The sequence below is a fragment of the Populus euphratica genome, unplaced genomic scaffold (genome assembly GCF_000495115.2).
Source record: "Populus euphratica unplaced genomic scaffold, PopEup_1.0 scaffold8.1, whole genome shotgun sequence".
Classification (NCBI taxonomy): domain Eukaryota; kingdom Viridiplantae; phylum Streptophyta; class Magnoliopsida; order Malpighiales; family Salicaceae; genus Populus; species Populus euphratica.
In genome coordinates this window covers 646,440-667,630 of record NW_011499855.1, presented here as the reverse complement: position 1 = coordinate 667,630, position 21,191 = coordinate 646,440, and the positions used below count along the sequence as shown (strand labels likewise).

Here is a 21,191-nt window from a genome sequence, read left to right as displayed (position 1 = left end):
AAATCTGAAAAACTTGATGAGTTGATCTATTAACTAGTTAATTTTAAATTAATTATAAAAATGATAGAACGAATTGAGATGATTATTCAATTATATAAGTTTTAAATCAAATTAGACCCTAAGTAGATCCGACAATTATAATCTAAATATAAAGCATTCATTTGATTGTTAAAATGTCATCCAGATATTAATTTCATCTTTAGTGCAAGTTTTTATTATTATTATTATTATAGTCTAATTTATATTTCTCGTTTTATTTTTAAAAAAATGAGCATCTTATCTTATTTTTTAGGTTGTATTTTTTTTTCCGCTAATTTGAATATCCTCACACCCTTTTAAAAAGATAAAATTAGTCTCGTTTAAGTTTCGTGGTTATCTTAACAATTCTGAAAATCAAATTTATATTCTCATCTTGTAGAAAATAGCAATACCTTAACCACCAGACCAACACTTTATTTAATTTTAAATTACTTTTAATTAGTGTTTTAGAATAAAAAAAAGATATAAATACACTATACACATTTAAATTTAAGTTCTTTGTATTAATTTAATATAATTTATATATTTTATTTATTTTAATTTAAAGGTGGTACAAAAATTAAATTATATATATTATGAACTATATGTAATAAGATATAATGTTTATTATTATACATATAGATATTCATAATAGTTTATATATTTATAATAAAAAAATAAAAAAGAGTAAATGTAACCTTGTTACAGAAAATGCCGTCGATGGAAACAGGGCAAAAATGAGCGACAAATTAACCGTTTCTGTTGAACTGGTAGCCGCCGTAACTCAATTTCCTTGCATCCAAAAACCCTAATTCTCAGTCATCAATGCATTTTTGCTTCCAAAGAACATGAGCAGCACTTAGCCATGAGAAGCCTGCTGGTTTCTCTGCTTCAAAAACGTTTCTTGAATACATCACCACCACTACCCGCTGCCCCATCGTCAACCTCATTTACTGTTCAGTACCTCATTACCTCATGTGGGCTTTCCTTGCAGTCAGCTCGTTCTGTTTCCAAAAAGTTCCAAATCGATGAACAGAATCTCCAAAAGCCCCTTTCCGTTATCCAACTTTTGAAATCTCACGATTTTAAGGATGCCCACATTGCCAAAGTGATCGAAAAGCGACCCCGATTGCTTCACTGCAGTACACAAGACAATTTGAAGCCCAAATTCGACTTCTTCATCAAGAATGGATTCGTGGGTCGACTTCTCCCTGAGTTATTGGTTTCAGATCCGGTAATTTTGACAAGGAACTTGGGTTCTCGTATTAAGCCATGTTTTAAGCTTTTGAAGTCATTTGTACAGAGTCGTGAAGGCGTTGTAGCTCTTCTTAAGCGTGCTCCGTTTTTTTTATCGTATGGTTCCATGGACTCAATGCGACTAAATATTGATTTGTTGGTACAAGAGGGTGTGGCTGCTGATAGGATTGCAAAACTGTTGATCTGGCAACCAAGAAGTATACTCTATAAGCCTGATAGGATAGTTTATGCGCTAAATGCTCTTAAGAACCTGGGACTTCAGCCAGGGGATAAGCCCTTTATACAGGCTCTTAGCGTGAGGATACAATCGAATGACACGGCTTGGAAGAAGAAAATTGAACTTATCAAGAATTTGGGCTGGAGTGAAGAGGAGGTTTTGAGGAGTTTTAAACGACACCCGCCATTATTTGGATACTCAGAGAAGAAAATCAGGACTGCAATGGATTTCTTTATCAACACTATGGAGTTGGAACGACAATTTATAATAAACAGTCCCAATTTTCTTGGGATGTCAATTGATAAAAGGATTCGTCCAAGGTATAACGTTATCAAGGTTTTGGAGTCAAAGGAACTGATTAAAAGAGATAAGAAGATTAGTACTTTGTTGTCATTAAGTGAGAAAAATTTCTTGGCGAATTATGTCATCAAGTATGCGGATGAGGTCCCAGGTTTACTAGAGATATATGGTGGTGCTGGCAAGGCAAAATAGATGGTCACTTGATTGAAAATGAAGCAAGTTCACTTTTGCCGTTGCACAAGCAGTAGGGGCTGTTAGTAAGTTTGTATTTCTAAATCTCAATCGAATATGTTGTTTCATTTCCAATTGTAGTTTCTTGAAGTTGTCTCATGGTGGAGTTTTTGTTTGAGATCTTTTATTGCCCATTCTAACACTAGCTACTGAATGTTGAGTGTATTGCTGACACGAGAACTTGAAAAGTTCCCGACTGAACTCTGTTTCCAGGCTTAAAAACTCTGCACATCATGTCTTAAATATCTGGTTAGCATAATTATCTTTTGATAAAACGGTTGCTTTGTGAAAATGTGTAATTTTTCACAAATAGATGGGCATTAAACTGAATGATGTATTTGATGCACTTGATATTGGTGAATATATTAGGCATAAGAAAGTATTCAGTTGATTTATCTCTCCCCAGAAACCCATACAAGTCTGGTGGAGTAAATCCCAGCTATTATCTCCGCATGCCTTTAGAACATGTAACCTGCAAATAATATGCATGTTCTGCTGTCCCAGAATCATGACTCACAATAAATTATAATAAGCTCCGAGACTAAATCAGCTTTATTTGCTCAGAACTGATGGAAGGATTGCGTTGGAAACCTAATGGGTATCAGAATGGGGTTTGCTGGCTTGAATGACCTTTGAAGAAGAGGACTGTCCATTGGATCTCAATGAAACTTGAAGGAGAATGAAAGTAGCTTGGCATATCTGAATATGGCGACGAGGAGTGGTTAAAATGGTGGGATCATTTCATTATTCAGGCACGCTCATGGCTTTGGTTTCATGAAAGAGGGTGCACCAGATATTAGAAATGTGAGGCAAGTAGCTCTGTTTCTCTCGTATATGAAAATACAAACACTAGCAATTGTTTTTGACGAAAGGGTCGCTGCAGAATCATTTTGCCTTCTTCTGTGGAGAGGCAGATTTTAGCCTTCTGCTTGCAAAAATGCGTGAGTTTTGTATTGCAGTTAGGTAAAGAAATCACTGTTTGTGAGTTTATCATTGATCATTTAATGATCATGTTCATGGAGGCATGTCTCGTAGATGTTGAGTTTGTACATTGCGTGGACGAGGCTACTCATGAACTGTTCTCTTTGTTAAATGACAATACAAGTTCTTAGCACCTGATTGTTTCTTATTTGATTACTATGCTTTGCAACAGTAGTTTTGAATCTATGTTTTCGCCAATGACACTACGCATTGGCGGACATCTCGTCAATTCAACAGCTTGTTTACTCCTGAGGTAGTAACTGATGCTGCATACTATTGGGTTCACCTTTAGGTGCTGTAGGTGATGTGTACATGGTAGTGCCGGGTTTCTCTAGGCCTCTCTTTAACAATAAAATCAGTTTTTTTACTGAAAAACTTCGCTTTTGTGATCAAGAAATGTTCCCTCGGGTTTGATAGGTGGCTGGGAATCCAGATCAACTGTGTACTCTACGATGCTTCCTCTTCACCATGCAATCTCGCTTTCCTAGTAGAAGCATTCAACTGGGCGAAGAAGGTTCTGTGTATGGTAAACTGGGCATATGGGAAATCAAAGCTCTCTGCCAATAGATGCATTCCAGACTAGTTTACAAATAAAACACAACAGAAAACACCATGGAAATTACAATATAACAAAATTGAAAATAAACCTGTCTTGAAAGCCCACAGCCGGGAAAGCCACAAGGATCGTCTCTATTACATGACACTTTAGATTCTCTATTGTACCGCATTTTGGATACGAACCTATCAATTGGTAAGCTCCATAATGGCAGAAACTATGTCTCCATCTGCAGCCTTCAAAGCTTTCACAGCCTTTGACCTAGAGACTCCTGCCTGGGTCATCACTAATTCAATATCCTTTGGCTCCACTCCGGTTTCATCTACCTCTTCATCATCCTGAGCTATGGCTGAAGTCTCAGGTTTAGAAATGACATGACTGAGATCAGGAGCCTTGAACTGCTCTGCTGCCTGAGTTTGTAGCTGGGAACTCAGGTCTTCGATCTTAGCCTCTCCAAAGATCACATATGTGTCAGATGTTGGGCTCTTGAAAACATCAGGTTTGGAGATAACAAACAAGATCTGGTTTAAGTGGTATCCAATGTTAGGAGCTAGCAAACAAGAGAAAATATATATAAAAGCAAAGTTTTTATGAGTAGAACGCAATATGAATAAATCAAAATGAAAAGCTTACATTCTTGCTCTTTTTTACTGTAACCCGACTAACACCAGGGATAGTTTTCATTCCAAGCTTCAACATTGCTTTACGACTCTTCTTTTCACTTCGGCTTTGTTTTGATCTACCACCCACATCTCCATCTTGTTGTCCTGTGAACAAAAAAGAGGGAGAGAGAGGAGGAAAATCATTAGAATCATTAGAACAAATATATATAAAAAAAAAAAAACACACAAGAAATAAGCTGCAGAATGGATTGTAATCAATGACGAGGCAGCAAGCCATTTTAGGGGTTCATGCATAACACAAATCCTGTGGATTTGTGTCACACACTAATCAAGAATTACAATCCAAGGTTGTTCATTGTACAGCGCTGAACAATTCTCAAACCAAACCTGAAGTCCTTCAGATATCTTTACTCTACCTCTTGATACTTTTGTTCAGATCCCATAACAGATATGTCAAACTCAAAAAAAAGGCCTTGTGGATGCATATGCAGGTGCCTTGAAATGTTTCCTCTTCATTTATTTGTTTTCAGGTGAATAAATATGCCAAGAAAAATGTGCTGCTCATGAAAATCAACTGATCGAATATCAATACCAATTGACAAGGTTGAAGAATGAAGATCAATATCAGGAACTTCCATAACCTCTTGTGCACTCTTAACAGCAGTAGAGGCTAAGTTAAGTCTCATAGTGTCCTTTTCCTCTCCAAGAGCAATGTGCTTCATCAAGATTTCAACTCTACCAGGTGTGACAGCTAAAAATTAAAATCACCTTAAATCCTAGTGCCAGTCATTAAATGGTTTAATACTTCAAATAACTAAGAAAATAAACTATGTTTAAGTTATAGTAGCCAATATATATATAAAAAAAAAAATAACACCACTTTTTCCATCACATATTATACCAGATACTTGTAGGATGTTAAAATATTTTGACATAGTGGATGACTGCCCTGTCAAGAATACAGCCTAAATCCTAGGAGAGGTGGTGAAATATTAGAGACTGCAGATAATACAAAAACCGAAGAGCCATGACTTCTAAATTCCGGAGAAATGTTCTGCATCAACTCACACGCAGACATGCACAAAACTTCATGCATCATATTCCACGAATTCAGAATCATTAACTACACCAATACATGCATGAAAATTGTACTTATGCAAAATCCATCGATGCAGGTAAAAACCACAACACAAAAATCCATCGAAAAAAGAAAATAAAAAGAAAAGAGTATAAAGCAACAAAGTAAAACCAATAAGATTCCAAACAGCAAGAATCTACCTTCAGCTTCATCTTCATCCTTGTCGTCATCGTCCTCGTCGTCATCCTCGTCGTCATCCTCTTCATCCTCAACCTCAGGCTTATCAGCCTACACACAAAAACAGAGAGAAGGGGGGTAGGTTTTAGACAGTTTCCACATTTTAATTAGCATACTATAAATCAAACAAGATATGTCATCAATTCATCATAAGATTTTCAAACAAGTTACATTCAACACAAATGACCCTATTCACATACAAATTCCACGGGTAAATATCGCTAAAGAGACCTATCAAATCCTCGTTTATTATCCACAAATTCACTCCCATATTACCAATATCCAACAAATGTTCAAAGAGAAACAAATCCCATTAACATTTTAACCCAATATCACGCCCCCTCCCATTAAATAAAACATCAAGACTTCACACATACCCAGCAAGACCCATCATCTACATAAATTGTTGAAGAATTAATATAGATTACATCAGATCTAACACAAACAGAATCACTGTAAACAACAAATAAAATATAAAAAGAGCAGAAGCCCATTAAAGATCTACCAAAACATAATCAATAGAGACCCAGAAATGAAACGAATACAGCGAAAGTCAACAACTTGAGATCCCGCTATATACATCCATACAAATATCTAAAAAAATTTCTAGAGAGAGATTACTTCAAGAATCTTTTGAACTTCAAGCTGGGCAGCAAGAAGCTCTTCTTGAGTCTGGGCAGTCATGATTTCTTGATACTTTTTCTGCAGGTAGAGAGAAGGACTGCGAAAGTGTGTGTCAAGCTTGTAGACGAAAACCCTAAAACCCTTAAGTATTTACTTGTTGCTAGAGCCCGTTTATTTTTTTGTAAAAAAAAAAGTTTCGGAAAATATTTAAATTTTTTTAAAAAACTAATTTTTTGTGTATCTGTTTTTTTTTCATTTTAATATGATGTGATAATATAAAAAATAAATTTAAAAAAATAAATAAATATTATTTTAATATATTTTAAAATAAAATATATTTTAAAAATAATTATTATTATAATAAAAAAAGATTTAATATATCATTTGTTTGGTAAGCTAGTAACTCTTTCTTCTAATGTTTTTTTTATCTAGTTAAGATATTTTCAAAGATTTTTATATAATATTATTAAAATATAAAAATATAAAAAATATTATTTTTATATATTTTAATTAAAAATTATTCTTATAAAAAAATATTTATTGTAATGCTAAATATATTGATATTATAGTACCCAGTACTTTTAAAGTATCTTCATATTAAAATTATTAAAAATTATTATTTTAATATATTTTAAAAATAAAATATATTTTTAAAGTTTATTTAAAAATAAAAATTACCGCAATTTTAAAAACTGACTTAGTAAAATTGTGATGGTTAGTTCAAATGTAAATATGGGCTTTATGCCATTTCTCCCTTCACAATAACACCCCTATATATTTACCAATATAAATATTACATGCTTTTCTTTTCTTTTCTTTTCTTTTCTTTTCTTTTCTTTTCTTTTCTTTTCTTTTCTTTTCTTTTCTTTTCTTTTCTTTTCTTTTCTTTTCTTTTCTTTTCTTTTCTTTTCTTTTCTTTTCTTTTCTTTTCTTTTCTTTTTATTTACCAGTAAAGGGTTATATATATATATTTGCCAATATAAATATTGCATGCTTTTTTTTTTCATGTATGTGATCAACATATATATTGTTATTTATTTATTTATTTTTATTCATAAATTTGCGAAGACAACTATATCCCATCTCTTCTGCTTATACAACAACACCACAAATAAATCACAAATCGACAAACACCAAATCTATGACAAGCACGAAAATCAGGAAAAGAAGATCATGGAAAAGACAAGTAAAATATTTGGCTCAAAAATTCCTAAATTATATCAATTTATTTAAAATAAAATAAAAACATTGTTGTAAATTAATCTAACAAACTCATAACACAAAACTTGAAAATTAATTAATTAATATTTATTATTTCAAAATAATAATAATATAGCAATAGTTAAAAGACTAATTTTTTATTTTTTATATATAATTGATACTATAAGAATTGTTTTTAAATTATATAAAATAAATTATAATTAACTCAAGTTTGGTATACTTAGACATGGTTGTGATTTGAGAAATAAATACACATTATGTTTGTGCTAATTGGTTGGGAGGGGGTTTAAGACATGGTTTTGTATAAGGTATCAATTTTTTTTTACCATTATTATTTTAAGATCAAGATCAATACTTGATTGCAAGCCTAGCAATCCTAGTATTAAACTTAATCTAGTATGTAAATATAATGATTCATTGATTAGTAACCTAGTTTAGATTGAGTTTTATTTAAACCGATTCAGAAATTAACTTAGTCAAATTTGATTGATCAACTAGATTAACTTTAAATTTTTAACCAGCTATTTACCTTCCTTGTTCATTATATTATTCAAGTTGCAGTTATCATTAAAAAAGAGTGAACCTCTAATTCTATACTTGTTATTAATCTTTTACCACTTGATCAATGTTTAATGGTAAACCAAGCAATCTCATTATTAAACAACTTGTAAGTCGATATAGTATGTGATTCATCGATCAATAATCTAATATGGGTTAAGTTTCATTTAAATTAGTTTGAAACTTGACTTGGTCAAACTCGATTTGCTATAGTTACCCAACCAAGTCAACTTTAAACTTTTTACCACCTATTTACCTCCCTTGTTCTTATAAAATAATTTTATGTCAAGATATATTGGTCATGCTTTGTGGGCTGAGTTTATTAATGGGATATCTAGTAAATGTTTTGCATGATTCAAGCTTGTTAGAGGAAATATATTTCAAAGTGTTCCTAACATAGATGTCATCTTAGTGGGTGTTTTTGCGGTATTTTATGCTTTTCAAATTGCTTTTCACCTAAAAAATATTAAATTGATAATTTTGTATATGTTTTTTGATGTTATTAATGCATTGATATCAAAAATTAAAAAAAATTAAAAAAATTATTTTGATATATTTTCATTTGAAAAACATCTTACTTCACAATACCGAACACAACACTCACTAAAGATAATGTCCATTCTTTAATCCTTTAGATGGGACTTAAAAAGGAATTTTTCTTTCTTGATAGTTTGGAACCCTTTGTAACTAAAAGAAATTTTATGATACTCAAACTATAACAATCAATACTTATATCCTACAAGAGATAAATTTAAGCATGAGAGAAAAATAGAAAAAATTGAGAAAAAGAAAAATTCTTATAATTTTTTTATAAGTTTTGAAGTATTTTTTTATATATCTATAATATCCATGTAAATATCAATAGTTACAAGTTAAGCATTATAGAATCACCTCAAATAAAATTGAGACAAGTTGTACCACTAAGCTTAGAGATCTAGGTCCTCAAATTCACATTCCAAACTTAACTTTTTTTTAATTACTAGGCTAGCTTGTTAGATGAAATCCTAGTTAATATAGGAATTATTGATTAAAAAAGATTTGTGTTAAACTAATTTTTTTTTATTAGAATCCTTATTTAATTAGATAGTTATATTCTATGTTAGATTATCATTGTTAGAGGAGCAATTTATTTATAAATATAAGAGTTAATGCATTCAGAAAAAAATGTGTTAAGAAAAGAGAATGCATTTTAAGAGTTGAATATCAATCAATAAAGTTCGAGAGGTTTCAAATACTTGTATGTAATTTATTTCTAACAATTAGTATCAAAGCTTGGATTTAGTGTTTCCAACAATTTATAAAGTTATTAGATTGATCTAGAACAAGTAAAGTTACTAATCTAGATTAATTTGCTTATGTAATTTATTAGAATTTTCTATTTTTTTTTCTTGTTGCCATTAACTTGGACAAATTAAAAAAGATTAATGGAGCATGATATGTGCAACCATTGTTGTGAAAAAAACTTGTTAGTGGTTTAATTTGTTTACTATTATTATCATGTACTAAACCAATTGTTAACTACTAAAGGGATTTAACTTGCTATAAGAAATTATTTAAGTGTATGCAATGTTGATTAATTTAGGGCTCGTGATTTGAGGGTTGCTGCTTTAAGAAAACTAAAGCTATTGTTTTTTTATCTTAAATGGATAAAAAGTGACAAATCTCCTAGTTATGAAGAAAATTCTTTGAAACCTAATACTTTGTTTTGATTATGCGATGGAAACTATTAAAAAATCAAAATATTTGAGTGAGATGTCAATTGATGAATTACAAGATTCATTAACAACATATATAAAAGCATTGTTTGAATTCAAATAAGTATAAAGTAGCCATCAAAGATGAATTGCATTTTTAGTTAAACATGACAACCAAGGAAGGAATCTTGAACAAGAATGAGCATAATCAATATGGTTAAAATAGCAAAGAAAAAAGTGGAAGAAATAATACATTTGATCAATAACAATGACACTATAGAAAAACAAATAATAAAGGTGGAGGATATTTAAATCAACATAAGAAGTCTCAAATTTAATGCCATAAATATCATAAGTATGGTCACTACAATAAAGATTGTAAGTCTCATATTTAATGTCATCACTGTAAAATATTTGATCATTATCAATATAAGTACTAGTTTAAAAGCTTAGATAATATAAAAGTAAATGGCAAACCTATGAAGACTAATAAAGATATTTTTTATACTTTGTTTTTGACAAGCCATATTATAAAAAAGAAAAAAAAGATGTCTTTATTGATGGCTTATCATATGAATGAGAAAAATAAGAAAGGCAAGTTTAAAACCAAATAAGAGTTAATTGATAAAGAAAAATAAATGCCAAAAAAGGAAATAAAAAATGTAGTTGAGAAGAGAAAAATTTGTTTCTAGATTGTTCAAAGATGAGTATGATAAGTAATAAAGTTACTGATTCTAGCATTGATGCTAAGTGTGCATGTAATATGCATATCATTAATCAATACTTAATTACATAGTCATGTTTATAACACAAAAAAATAATCATGAAATTACATAAATAAGCATTAATATTTTTTATGTTGAGGTGCTTGGATTCTTTCATTTATTTATACTTGATGATTGGTTTCAATTTTTGATTCATCAGTCTTTATTACTTTTATTTCCTATACCAATCCAAACTTAATTGGTTCTAGTTTATATGTTTTTATGATTGTTATTTGAAAAACTAATTTAATTTTTTTATAAATTATAGTTTTTTTAAACTAATGTTTCAAGATATAGTTTTTTATTGGAATTTTTTAAAGATGATGATGTGTGTTGATTAATTAAATACCTTTAGAATTGTTATTGAATCAAAACATAGGTTCAACCATACCGCTCCACACTTTCATGTTAATGATAAAATAAAAAAGTGTTTTATCTCTTGGAATTAACAATTAATTATTGAATATGATCTTGCCCATTTTATTTAAGATTAATTGTCAATATGTAATTTTTAATTTGTCTTCTCAGTTTTTGTTTAGTTGATTGAGTTCTTTAATTTAAGCCAAGCAATAATGGGTTTCTTTCCTTTTTTTTTTTCTGAAAGAACTCATAAATAGGTTTTTATCCAATTCTGAAAAGAAAAAAAAGTGTTTAATGTTTTCATTGACACAAAGCTTTGCTTGAGTAAGGAAGAATAGTAGAATCTTAAAGAATCCATTTTGGGTAGTTTTTGGTTAAAACAGTGGTGTCACTAGCCCTTTATCATGGGTCAACTTTCAAGGAATAATGAACACCAATCCTATGATGTTGCAAACAAGCAGACATACAAGAATTGGTTGGTAAAAAACATCGTTACAAGTGTTATCTTTTTTATAGAGCATAAAAAAAAAATTAAAGTTTTTCATTAAGCTTCCTGTATGAAATACTCTATTGTCTCACTCTTTTAACTTTTTTTAATCATTAATTAGTTGTTAATGTTTGTATTATGTGAATTGCCGGGTAAGAAACCAGTATAATAATTGTTGTTTGAATCACCACCGTTTGTTATTAAAATAATTATTTTATAACCCCCCATAACCTTACATCATTACAATCATCTTATATAATTGTTGACCATCGTTAACAATCATCATCTTCTTAATAATATAAATATTTTTTTAATATTGTTAACTTTTTAGCATCATCATTACCATAATAGTCATCATCATATTATTATTAAAATTATTATTATTTAATTAGCGTTACTAATATTATTATTGTCATAATAATCATCATCCTATAATCATCACTGTTATTATTAATATTATTAGTATTATAAAAACAATAACCACAATTATTATTAATATTATTATCATAATCCTTACTAGGATATAACATTGTATTTTTTTAATTTTATTATATGTTTTTTTTAATATTTTTTATTAAACAATATAAATAACTAGTTGGCTTAGATTAACCTAAGTTACAAGAAAGTTTTTGTGGTTTTCTTTTACTTAAATAATAAAATATAAAACTTCATATAAAAAAAATGAATTTATTATATTTATTATACCTAGCATTGAATAAACTAGGTATTTTTAATAATAAGTTCTATATCTTCATTTAAAAAAAAACATATGAAAAATAATTTATTTTATAAAAAAATATTTTTTTGATAAACTTAAATAATAACAAAAAAATCTCATTTTCCTAAAAAATATCTTCTATAAAACAAAATACTTGGATTAAATTTCTTTAGGTACGGTCGAGAACAAGTCCTAAAAATAAAAAATCAAAAGACAGTTTTGTCCATGATTCCATTAAAAAAAACACCAATGATGCAAAGACGACAAATCAATCCGATTTTTTTAAATTGCGGAACGTTGCTATAACACTACCAAGCAAGCCTCGCTTTGCTCTCGACTTTATATACGTGGCAACAAACGATAGGACGTTCACATGATTTTCCTACACCTACAACTAACAAAATCATACCTAGCAAAATTACAACTTTTCTCCACACGCGTTTGGCTTTCGAGAAAGTGCCTCAGCTCGGGAAAATTAGTTTTTTTATTTTTATTTTTATTTTCCTTTCGCTTTTTCTCGAGAAACGAAACCCTAACCCTAGCTTCAAATCTTCCCAAAATGCAGCCTTAACAACTCCGCTTTCATCATCTTGACAGCTTCTTCGGTTCCTCTTCCGGCGATCCCTCCGATCGCTGACAGATCACTGGTTTATCTCTTTTTCTCTCTCTATACATGAATATGTATCTAAGCTTTTGTTTCAGTTAATGATTGGTGATTTTGACTAATTAGCTACTAAAATCATAACATGAAGCTTAATTTTGGGAGGTAATTTATCATTAAGTTAATGATTGGCAGTGATTGTATGATTTGTCTTGGCTCTGAAGCTGTTGAAAATTTAAGGGACTGATTTGAATCTTAGTAGAGATATTTATCTGAGTAGAAATCTATGCAGGTAAAAAGTAAGTTACTTTATTATGCACGTAAAGGGCTAATGAATTTGTTTGTTGCAAGCTTGAGTGTGGTCTCCTTTAGTGGGGTTTGTTGATATTTTTGTGGAGTAGTGGATTGAGATGATTGACTAAGTGGGGTGGGGCAATGATGCTATTTACTGTGGAATCTCCTAAAGCATGAGATTTCCAGAGGAATAGAAATGGGGATCGGAGATGCGTGTTGAGACTGATTGCTTTTTACGATCAAATGAACATTTGTTTTACTTAAGCTGAAAACGTGAGGGTTAGCAAGTTAATGAATGGTGTTAATTTTACTGGAAATTCCTTTTGAGTTCACTCTCCAAAAGATCTCATCCGTCGAATGATCGGGCCTTGCTAATGGATCCCACAAATGTAATCGGTTAATTTTTTGGGGAAGTGAATTCTCAAAGAATTTTTCAGTAAAATTAGTTTTCTTTTTCTAAGTTAATCGATGATTAGATGGCTCAGTTTTCAATATTTTGGATATAAGATGAAATCAGCGAGCTTTGTTTTGAAATCCTTTTATTTTATTTTTTCTGGTCCAATTTTTAATGGATTGATTGAAACTAGAAAATGGCAAGAACACGCAAACATTCATTGGTTTCACATCTCTTGTTGAGTGCTAAGATGTTAACTAGAATAATGTTCAAAACCAAGTGTTTGATTCGATTTAAATCAACTTATGGGTTTAAACTTAATTTCTGCAAACATTTCTATGATGTTGATTGGTGAAAAATGCCAAACATTTTTCTCAGAGATAGTATTTTATGTCTGAGGCCATTGACAGTTTACAGTTTGGCTGTTTCTTTTCTCCTTTTTCTGCTGGATATTGTATTTGGCATTTAATGCCATTGCATTACTAGGTTTGGCTTTTAGATGTTTGGTTTAAGAAACTGAGATTTAGATGCATGGCATCGTAGATTCGAAACAGTGCTTAACTGAACCTGTTGCTCAAGTTGTCTTTACCTAGTACCTCGCCAGCTTGTCCATAGCCTCTCTCTGTTTCTGTGGCCTCGCCAAGATTTGGATGCATTGGTGAGGGGACATAGCTGGAAAGACACAAATTATTCATCTGGCACATGCATGATAATGTGGGACCACCTGGATCCTATGGTATTCTACTGGGAATGAATTTGTTGTATATCTGTTTAACAAGAGCTGTTTTGATTGGAGCAGTTAAAACAAAGCTAAACAAACTTACTGTGTCATTTTTTTTCTAAAAGAAAAACAGCAAACTTTATTTGTTGTTCCAAGCACACATATATGGTTTCCTTTCCCAAGAACATGCTCCCTCCCAGATGGAAGCCTGGGGTAGAACCATACAAATTTTCTAGGGTGGCAAGTACTGTTTTGTGCACTTTTCCTTAGCCTCTCTAATGTGGTGCCTCTGGAAGTTGCATCAGATATTTTTTCTCTGCCATTTTTGTAATTTAAAAGACAATTGCTAATGCAGTTAACCTTCTGTTTTTTCAATTTTCAACCTTACTTTTGTTATATTAAATATTTCAAGTTACAGGAATACCTTACAGGGTCAGTCTCTTTAGGATGTTCTTTAACATCTGTAAAGCATGAAACTGTAAGATTGACCGTGACATCATGTGTGCAGGGCACCATTTGATGGCTATTTTTTCCATCAATGAGATATGTAATGCATGTTAATGTTGGACTTGGCAATGAATTCTGCTGTAATTGTGATCACCTGCTCCCTTTATGATTTATGTAGTGGATGTTGGATGAGAAATTTTTAGTGCATTATATGTTACCGTTCACTCTGGATGATAAGTTGTTATTTTCCTTTGAAAAGTGTGTTTAATTCTGCTTCATATGGTCATGTACTCTTTCCTGTATTAGGAAATGGACCACTATGACTTGCACGCTCACAGAAGGGAGATGAAGCATAAAGGAAGAAATGTTGTTTGGTCGATTGCAATGGACAAATGTCTAATTGAAGCTCTTGCTATTCAGGCTAGAAATGGAAACAAGATAGACAAATGCTTTAATGAGAATGCATACACTGCTGCCTGCATTGCTGTGAACTCCCGTTTTAATTTAAACTTGAACAATCAGAAGGTCATTAATCGTCTTAAGACCATTAAGAAAAGGTACAAGGTTATTAGGGATATGCTAAGCCAAGATGGTTTCAGGTGGAATCCTAGCACAAAGATGATTGAGTGTGAAAGTGATGATCTTTGGAAGAGATACATTGCGGTAAGTCAGGCATAATTTTCCCAGCAATATACTTTTCTTTTGGATTTGTCATATTTTTCTTGACAATATTTGGATTGAAAATCTGTGGAATAGGTACATCCTGATGCAAAAGGAATTCGAGGAAAGCAGATTGACATGTACAATGAACTAAAAATTGTTTGCGGAAATTATCAAGCCCCTAGTCGATGGGCTAAGGTAAAGGATGGAGGCCATCCAACAAGGAACTTTGCAGAAGATTCTGCTTCACTCCTATCGCCTAGTTCGGAAGATGCAAGTGAGACTGATGGAACAGACTCATATTCCGAACAACCAGAATATATGCCAGACGGCAATCAAGACCCTCTGATCCAGCCTGTCAGACCACTCCCAAAGGCTCACGGTTCGGAGACCCTTCAGGATGCAATGTCAGCTGTGGCATCAAGTGTTCGTAGATTAGCTGATGCAATGGAGCTAAGCAAAATTACTATCAATGCCTCAGAATTATTACAAGCTGTGATGGAGATTGATGGGTTGGAAGAGGCCAAACAAATGTATGCTTTTGAGTATTTGAATGCTGACCCCATTAAAGCCAGAGCCTTCATGACATACAATACCCGAATGAGAAAGATATATCTATTTCGACAGTTTTGGTGGTGGAAGTGACTGTGGCACCCAAACTCAGGACTCTTTACTTTGGGTATATATTCACAAAGTTGTAGATTGATGGATGTTTACACATTAAACCTTAATTGACATTGGGAGGTGAATGTACAGATACTAGATGATCTCAAGGTGAAAAGTTAGAGCTAGAAGCTGGTACTATAGAGAAACTAACCAGTCTCTCTGTGTCCCCTTCTGGAATGAAGCTAGATCTGCAGGTGCAAAATCATCACTCCCTGCGTTACCCTTCTTCTTCAGAGGTTAGGTGCTGCTATTTGTGCTTTCAATTTTGAATATAGCTGTTGTAGTACTCAACTTTGCCCCGAATTATGGAATCTAATGTGTTAATTCGTTGCCACGAAATGTATTGACGTTGCAGCCTCGATTGTTTCTTCTTTGTATTCACTATTATTCTAAGACGTCAGGGACAAAGCATGTTGATCATTTTATTATGCACTATGTTTGCCCATTTTCTATGGAACTTGACTTCATGTTGGGTGCTTCGTCCTGTGGCAAGCTGAAGCTTCCTAATTCAAGTCACCTAAATCATATTATAGGAGTATACTTCTGTGCTCCGCGGCTGGTTAGTAATTTTCTTTTTCCTGTATAGTAGATGCAAGGGCGATCAAAACCAACAACCAGGTGATAGCTGTGACCGGTCGAATGAGTTGTAGAAGATTAAAAAAATTGGTGACGATAGTAAACCGATAAAATCTTAAAACAAAAAAAAAAATCTTTGAAGGTATGGAATTGGATAAAAATAATCTGGTTTGAAACAATAATAAATATGAAATTTAAATAATAGAGGGTGAGCTAATATGGATCACCATGCAAAACTTGTAGGTCATGTGATGATATTAGGATAATTTAATAGAACAAAAATATAGGATAATTTAATAGAACAAAAATATAAGAAAACCATAAAATCTTGTTTTATTAAATAATATTGAATGATTAAATATCAAAAAAATATTGATTTATGTTAACTTTTTAAATTTGTGAATTTATAATATTAAGCTAAAAGTACCATATATAGAAAAACTACAAAACACAATCCTTAGTAAATTAAATGTTAAAGGATAAAATTGTACAAAATACAAAAAGATTAAAAAAATAACAATTAGAAGAATAAGAATAAAAATTAAAATAAAAAATAAATTAGAGGCAACAAAATTTTTTTTATTGAAGATTGAAATCGAAAAGAAAAGAATTTTAACAAAAAGAAAAAAATTTAAAGAATAAAGATTAAATTGAAAAAAAATAATACATTATAAACTTGAATGGATGGATGAAATTAAAAACAAGAAAAATACATAAAAGGGTCAAAAAAATAATGATTAAAGTGGAAAATACAACACATAACAAATTGAGATTGAATGATGAAATTAAAAAAAATAAAACTTTACAAAAGGACTAAAAATAAAAAATAAAAAAATGAGAATGATGAAATTAAAAAAAAATAAAACTTTACAAAATGACTAAAAATAAAAAATAAAAAAATGGATCAAATTTGAAGGGAAAACAAATTGAGGGATAACTCTAAAAATTTAGAGAGTCGGTGTGAAATTCCAGAAGAAAAAAAAAAAGTTTTTTCAATACCAAACTAGAGGTCAATTTAGGATAAGTTTTGTCTAGATACAAAGAAACTATTAAAAGATTCAAACATTATCTTTGAAAACTATCATTTGGTCATGAGATAACGCCACATATACTGTTTAAAGACCACGGAGAACTCTTCACACGTTAACTCTTTTTTAAAGATATCTATTAAATATTCAAGTGTAAATCTGCCTTCCATCTTATTTAACAATAATAATTAAAAAAAAAAGGTTGAAATAACCCTTGACCTCTATTGTTTTTTTTATCTAATAGCATTTCAGTAATTTAACTATACATTTGAGATTGAATAGGCAAAAAAAAAAAATTGTTCTAAAGGCAACTTCATATTTTTAATGCTCAAATAATAAAAAAGACCCAACTACCTCCATCTATGAGGTCAAATTTGTATGTCATAAGAAGCAAAATCATTGTTTTACCATCGCAATTAACGTGAATCCGAGTCTCCAGTAAAAAAATTTGTTTTAAGCCCCTTCTCTTTTGTTATAGATGTGATTATCTCATGATTAATAGAAAAATAGTAAGTATTTGCAAGGGATTAGAAATTCCATAGCCATGCTGTCTGGTGGTATCACAGATGGCAAGTAGCCTTCGAAAAACCTGTGTTTATCAAAATATTAATTCAGTATATTTATTATTGAATGTCAAAATTACTGTATTTTCATGCTGAAAACAAGTATTTCTAAAGAATAATCAAAAGAGAGGTAGGTTCAAACCCAGCCCTACATCCAATGCGTTGAACTTCATTTAAGTGGGTTTACTTCTAGGGTCATGAACTGGCTAAGAGAGGCTCAGTTTTTTAAGGAAAAAAGGGCCTCCGCGAACGAGGCTAATTTGTGACCATTCCCTCACCCGACATTTTGCATTCCTGCAAGAAATCATCCATTATGATCTCAAAAGACTGCTTCCACAACAGCTCAAATTTACCAATAATCTCCGCAAGAACAGACCCCATCCTTGAAAAGGTGAAATCTATGCATATCACGAACTATAATTTCCCTCCCGGTGACGAGTGAAATATATTTTGTTGCATTATGACAATCGCCGCAGACTCGTAGATTTTTCCTGATGTGTATGGGAGTGCCTGTGCTCGTATTTAGCAGCCCAAAGGCAATTGCCAACTTCTCACTATGAGTATTCAGCAACTGCACCTTAACATCATCTTCCACGTCATGGATTGAATTGGTGTCGGGAACATAACCAGCAGCTCTGATCTCATCTACAAGTGTCTCGAGATAAGCATAGATCTTTTTGGATTGGGGATGGCTTGTAGTTCCGGAATAGAAACTGTGCACCTCATTCCCTATTTCCACTAAACTGCAGCCTGGAGTTTTTTGAAGCCCTGACTTCTCCATTATAGTTCTCACTTTAGCCACTTTGTCCCACATTGAAGCTGTGGCATATATGTTGGCAAGCAACACATGGTATCCGCCATCGTCTGGGTTTAACTTGAAGATTTCGAATGCTGCCTTCTCCCCTAAGTCAACATTCTTATGAATTTTGCAAGCACCAAGCATTGCACCAAAAACAGTTATTCCAGGTTTAATAGGCATCTTTTGAATGAAATCCCAAGCCTGGTTGAGTCGACCAGCTCGACCAAGAAGGTCAACCATCGCTCCATAGTGATCCATTGTAGGCTCTATGCCATAATCTTTCTTCATGCTTTCAAAGAAACAGAGCCCCTCTTCTACCAAGCCTGAGTGACTACAAGCAGAAAGGGCACAGAGAAATGTAATATCGTTTGGCTTGATGGTCCCCTTCTTCATTTCCTTGAACAGTTCTACAGAAGTTTTTCCAAGTCCATGAGTTCCATATCCATCTATCATAGCATTCCATGTAATCACATGCCTTTCATTCATCATGTCAAAGAGCTTTCTTGCTGTGTGAATGGCTCCACACTTGGCATACATGTCGACAAGAGCAGTCATCACAAAAACATTCTTGTCTAAAAACCTTCGAATAACAAGTCCATGGATCCACTTTGCCTGACGTGGAATCGATAACTCTGCAAGAGCAGGAATCACACTCACCATTGTGAAAGAGTCTGGCTTTATGTTTCGAGATTGCATCTCACAGAACACATTTAAAGCCTCATTCACACACCCATTCTGGGCATAGCCTAATATCATGGCATTCCAGGATACAAGTGTTTTATTTCGCAAATTTTTAAATATATCAGCTGCAATATCAACCCTCTTGCACTTGGAATACATGGAAATCAAAGAATTCATCACTGAAAGATCAGAATCAAGTTTCAATTGGTCCACTAATTTATGAACAAACTTTCCCCTCTCGAGATCACCTAGATCAGCACAAGCATGCAAAGCTCCCATAACAGTAACATTAGTTGGTTGAACCCCTTCATCCAACATCTTCTGAAATATCAACATTGCTCCCTCAGCATCTCCACTTTGCACATACCCATCTATCATGGAATTCCATGAAACAACAGTTCTATGATCCATCCCATCAAAGATTACTCTGGCAATACTCACTGACCCACATTTTGAATACATGTCCACAAGAGCAGTTGAAACGTTCACAAGTGACTCAAACCCAGCTCTCAAAACATATCCATGAACTGCCATGCCAATTCTCAACAACCTTGTATCCGCAACTGCAGGCAAAATAGAAACAATGGTGATTGAGTCCGGCCTATGCCCTTCTTCAGACATCCTCAAAACCAACATCAAAGCAGCCTTAGCAAACCCATTTTGCGCATAACCAGAAATAATCGTATTCCAACAAACCAAATCCCTCTCAGGCATTCTATCAAACATGTTATAAGCATCATTAATTTGTCTACATTTCGCATACATGTTCACCACCCCAGTCATAGCAAACAAATTCCACGAAAACCCACTTGTTATTACACTCCCATGAATCTCCTTACCCCTCTTAAGATCAGAATTATCTCCACAAAGTTTCAACAAATAAGTAAAATTATACACAACAGGCCTAACGCTATCATGCTTCATTCGAGAAAAAAACGACAAAGCACAATCTAAAGAAGAACTCTTTGCATACCCTTTAAGCATAGTATGATAAAGAGCATCAAACTTATCCTCAATAGGTTCAAAAACACGCGAAGCTTCAGTTAAATTACCATACTTACAAAAAAGACTAATGAGCTTGGTCTGAAAAAGGGTTTCATTGTAGATCCCATTTTTAATGATTTGAGGGAGGATTTGGTGAAGTTCTTTAGAGGAAGTGCAGAGTTCTAAGAGGATAGCGGCCGGGTGCTTGTATATGTGAGATGGGATATGGGTTCGTTGAGAGAGAGTGTGTTGAGCTAGTGGGCTAGCTTTGGAGGGAATTTGCGGCGGCGGGGTTGCAGTGAAGGGCAATAGGTGCGAGCTCATGTCTCTCAGGTTTCTTAAAGTCTCATTCTTGCTCGTTTCAGTGTCTGTGGAGGGTCGTGCAAGCTTTTGAATTACTCCGACCAATGGAATTATCAAGTTCAATTCTTTGAGGTGCCAATTCATTCACGTTGTGACTGGGTTCGCTATCCACAAGACCCTTTTTAATCCTCATTTTGAAAGAAGAATTTACGAAAGCAATTAATTTAAATATAATTAAGTTTTTCTACAAATCTATGAACATTGAAAATCATAATGACTATAAATCATTTTTTTCTTTCACATAAAACAAGTATGCATGTACTACTACTCTCTTGCTCTAATATTAAATTTAATAATTATGTTTGCACAAAGTCTTAGGGTTATAAAAAAAACTCGTTTTAAAAATGTTATTTCAATTTTAAAAGTTTCTTGGTTTCGTCCATTTTTATTTTTTTAGTTGCACTAATTATTTTAATAGTGCAATCTTAAGAAATATGCTGTTTATTTGTTTTATTTATTTGTTAAGAAATATGCTGTTTATTTGTTTTAT

General features: G+C 32.3%; 4 protein-coding genes across 6 annotated transcripts; 2 read left to right on the top strand and 2 right to left on the bottom strand.

Moving 5' to 3' along the window:
- The first annotated feature begins 711 nt into the window (after positions 1-711).
- LOC105122859 (uncharacterized) lies at positions 712-3,373 on the top strand. Of its 3 annotated transcripts, none has more exons than XM_011022195.1 (2): positions 712-2,045; positions 2,588-3,373. In XM_011022195.1, the coding sequence occupies exon 1, from the start codon at positions 884-886 to the stop codon at positions 1,982-1,984; it is 1,101 nt and encodes a 366-aa protein (XP_011020497.1). In that variant the 5' UTR covers positions 712-883; the 3' UTR covers positions 1,985-2,045; positions 2,588-3,373. The 3 variants fall into 3 exon arrangements, with proteins under 3 accessions (XP_011020497.1, XP_011020495.1, XP_011020496.1); XM_011022193.1 differs by having other exon boundaries at positions 712-2,049; XM_011022194.1 differs by having other exon boundaries at positions 712-2,053.
- Positions 3,374-3,530: 157 nt separating this feature from the next.
- LOC105122861 (nascent polypeptide-associated complex subunit alpha-like protein 1) lies at positions 3,531-6,264 on the bottom strand. The gene is made up of 4 exons (XM_011022196.1): positions 6,120-6,264; positions 5,462-5,549; positions 4,194-4,327; positions 3,531-4,081 (listed from the first exon to the last, which is right to left on the bottom strand). Exons 1-4 carry the CDS (start codon positions 6,180-6,182, stop codon positions 3,749-3,751), a joined length of 618 nt encoding a protein of 205 aa, XP_011020498.1. The 5' UTR covers positions 6,183-6,264; the 3' UTR covers positions 3,531-3,748.
- Positions 6,265-12,316: 6,052 nt separating this feature from the next.
- LOC105122857 (Myb/SANT-like DNA-binding domain protein) lies at positions 12,317-16,159 on the top strand. Its single transcript, XM_011022190.1, has 3 exons — positions 12,317-12,571; positions 14,688-15,044; positions 15,138-16,159. The coding sequence occupies exons 2-3, from the start codon at positions 14,691-14,693 to the stop codon at positions 15,684-15,686; spliced, it is 903 nt and encodes a 300-aa protein (XP_011020492.1). The 5' UTR covers positions 12,317-12,571; positions 14,688-14,690; the 3' UTR covers positions 15,687-16,159.
- Positions 16,160-17,908: 1,749 nt separating this feature from the next.
- Positions 17,909-20,856, bottom strand: CRR22 (Pentatricopeptide repeat (PPR) superfamily protein). The gene has a single exon (XM_011022188.1). It carries the CDS (start codon positions 20,783-20,785, stop codon positions 18,224-18,226), a length of 2,562 nt encoding a protein of 853 aa, XP_011020490.1. The 5' UTR covers positions 20,786-20,856; the 3' UTR covers positions 17,909-18,223.
- Positions 20,857-21,191: the final 335 nt, after the last annotated feature.

Coding starts and splice junctions, on each gene's coding strand:
- LOC105122859 (XM_011022195.1), top strand. CDS start 884: ATGAGAAGCCTGCTGGTTTCTCTGCTTCAAAAACGTTTCTTGAATACA.
- LOC105122861 (XM_011022196.1), bottom strand. CDS start 6,182: ATGACTGCCCAGACTCAAGAAGAGCTTCTTGCTGCCCAGCTTGAAGTT. Junction 4,328..5,461: donor GGATGAAGATGAAGCTGAAG/GTAGATTCTTGC, acceptor TTTTGTTCACAG/GACAACAAGATGGAGATGTG. Junction 4,082..4,193: donor CAGTAAAAAAGAGCAAGAAT/GTAAGCTTTTCA, acceptor CACTTAAACCAG/ATCTTGTTTGTTATCTCCAA.
- LOC105122857 (XM_011022190.1), top strand. CDS start 14,691: ATGGACCACTATGACTTGCACGCTCACAGAAGGGAGATGAAGCATAAA. Junction 15,045..15,137: donor TTTGGAAGAGATACATTGCG/GTAAGTCAGGCA, acceptor TCTGTGGAATAG/GTACATCCTGATGCAAAAGG.
- CRR22 (XM_011022188.1), bottom strand. CDS start 20,785: ATGAATTGGCACCTCAAAGAATTGAACTTGATAATTCCATTGGTCGGA.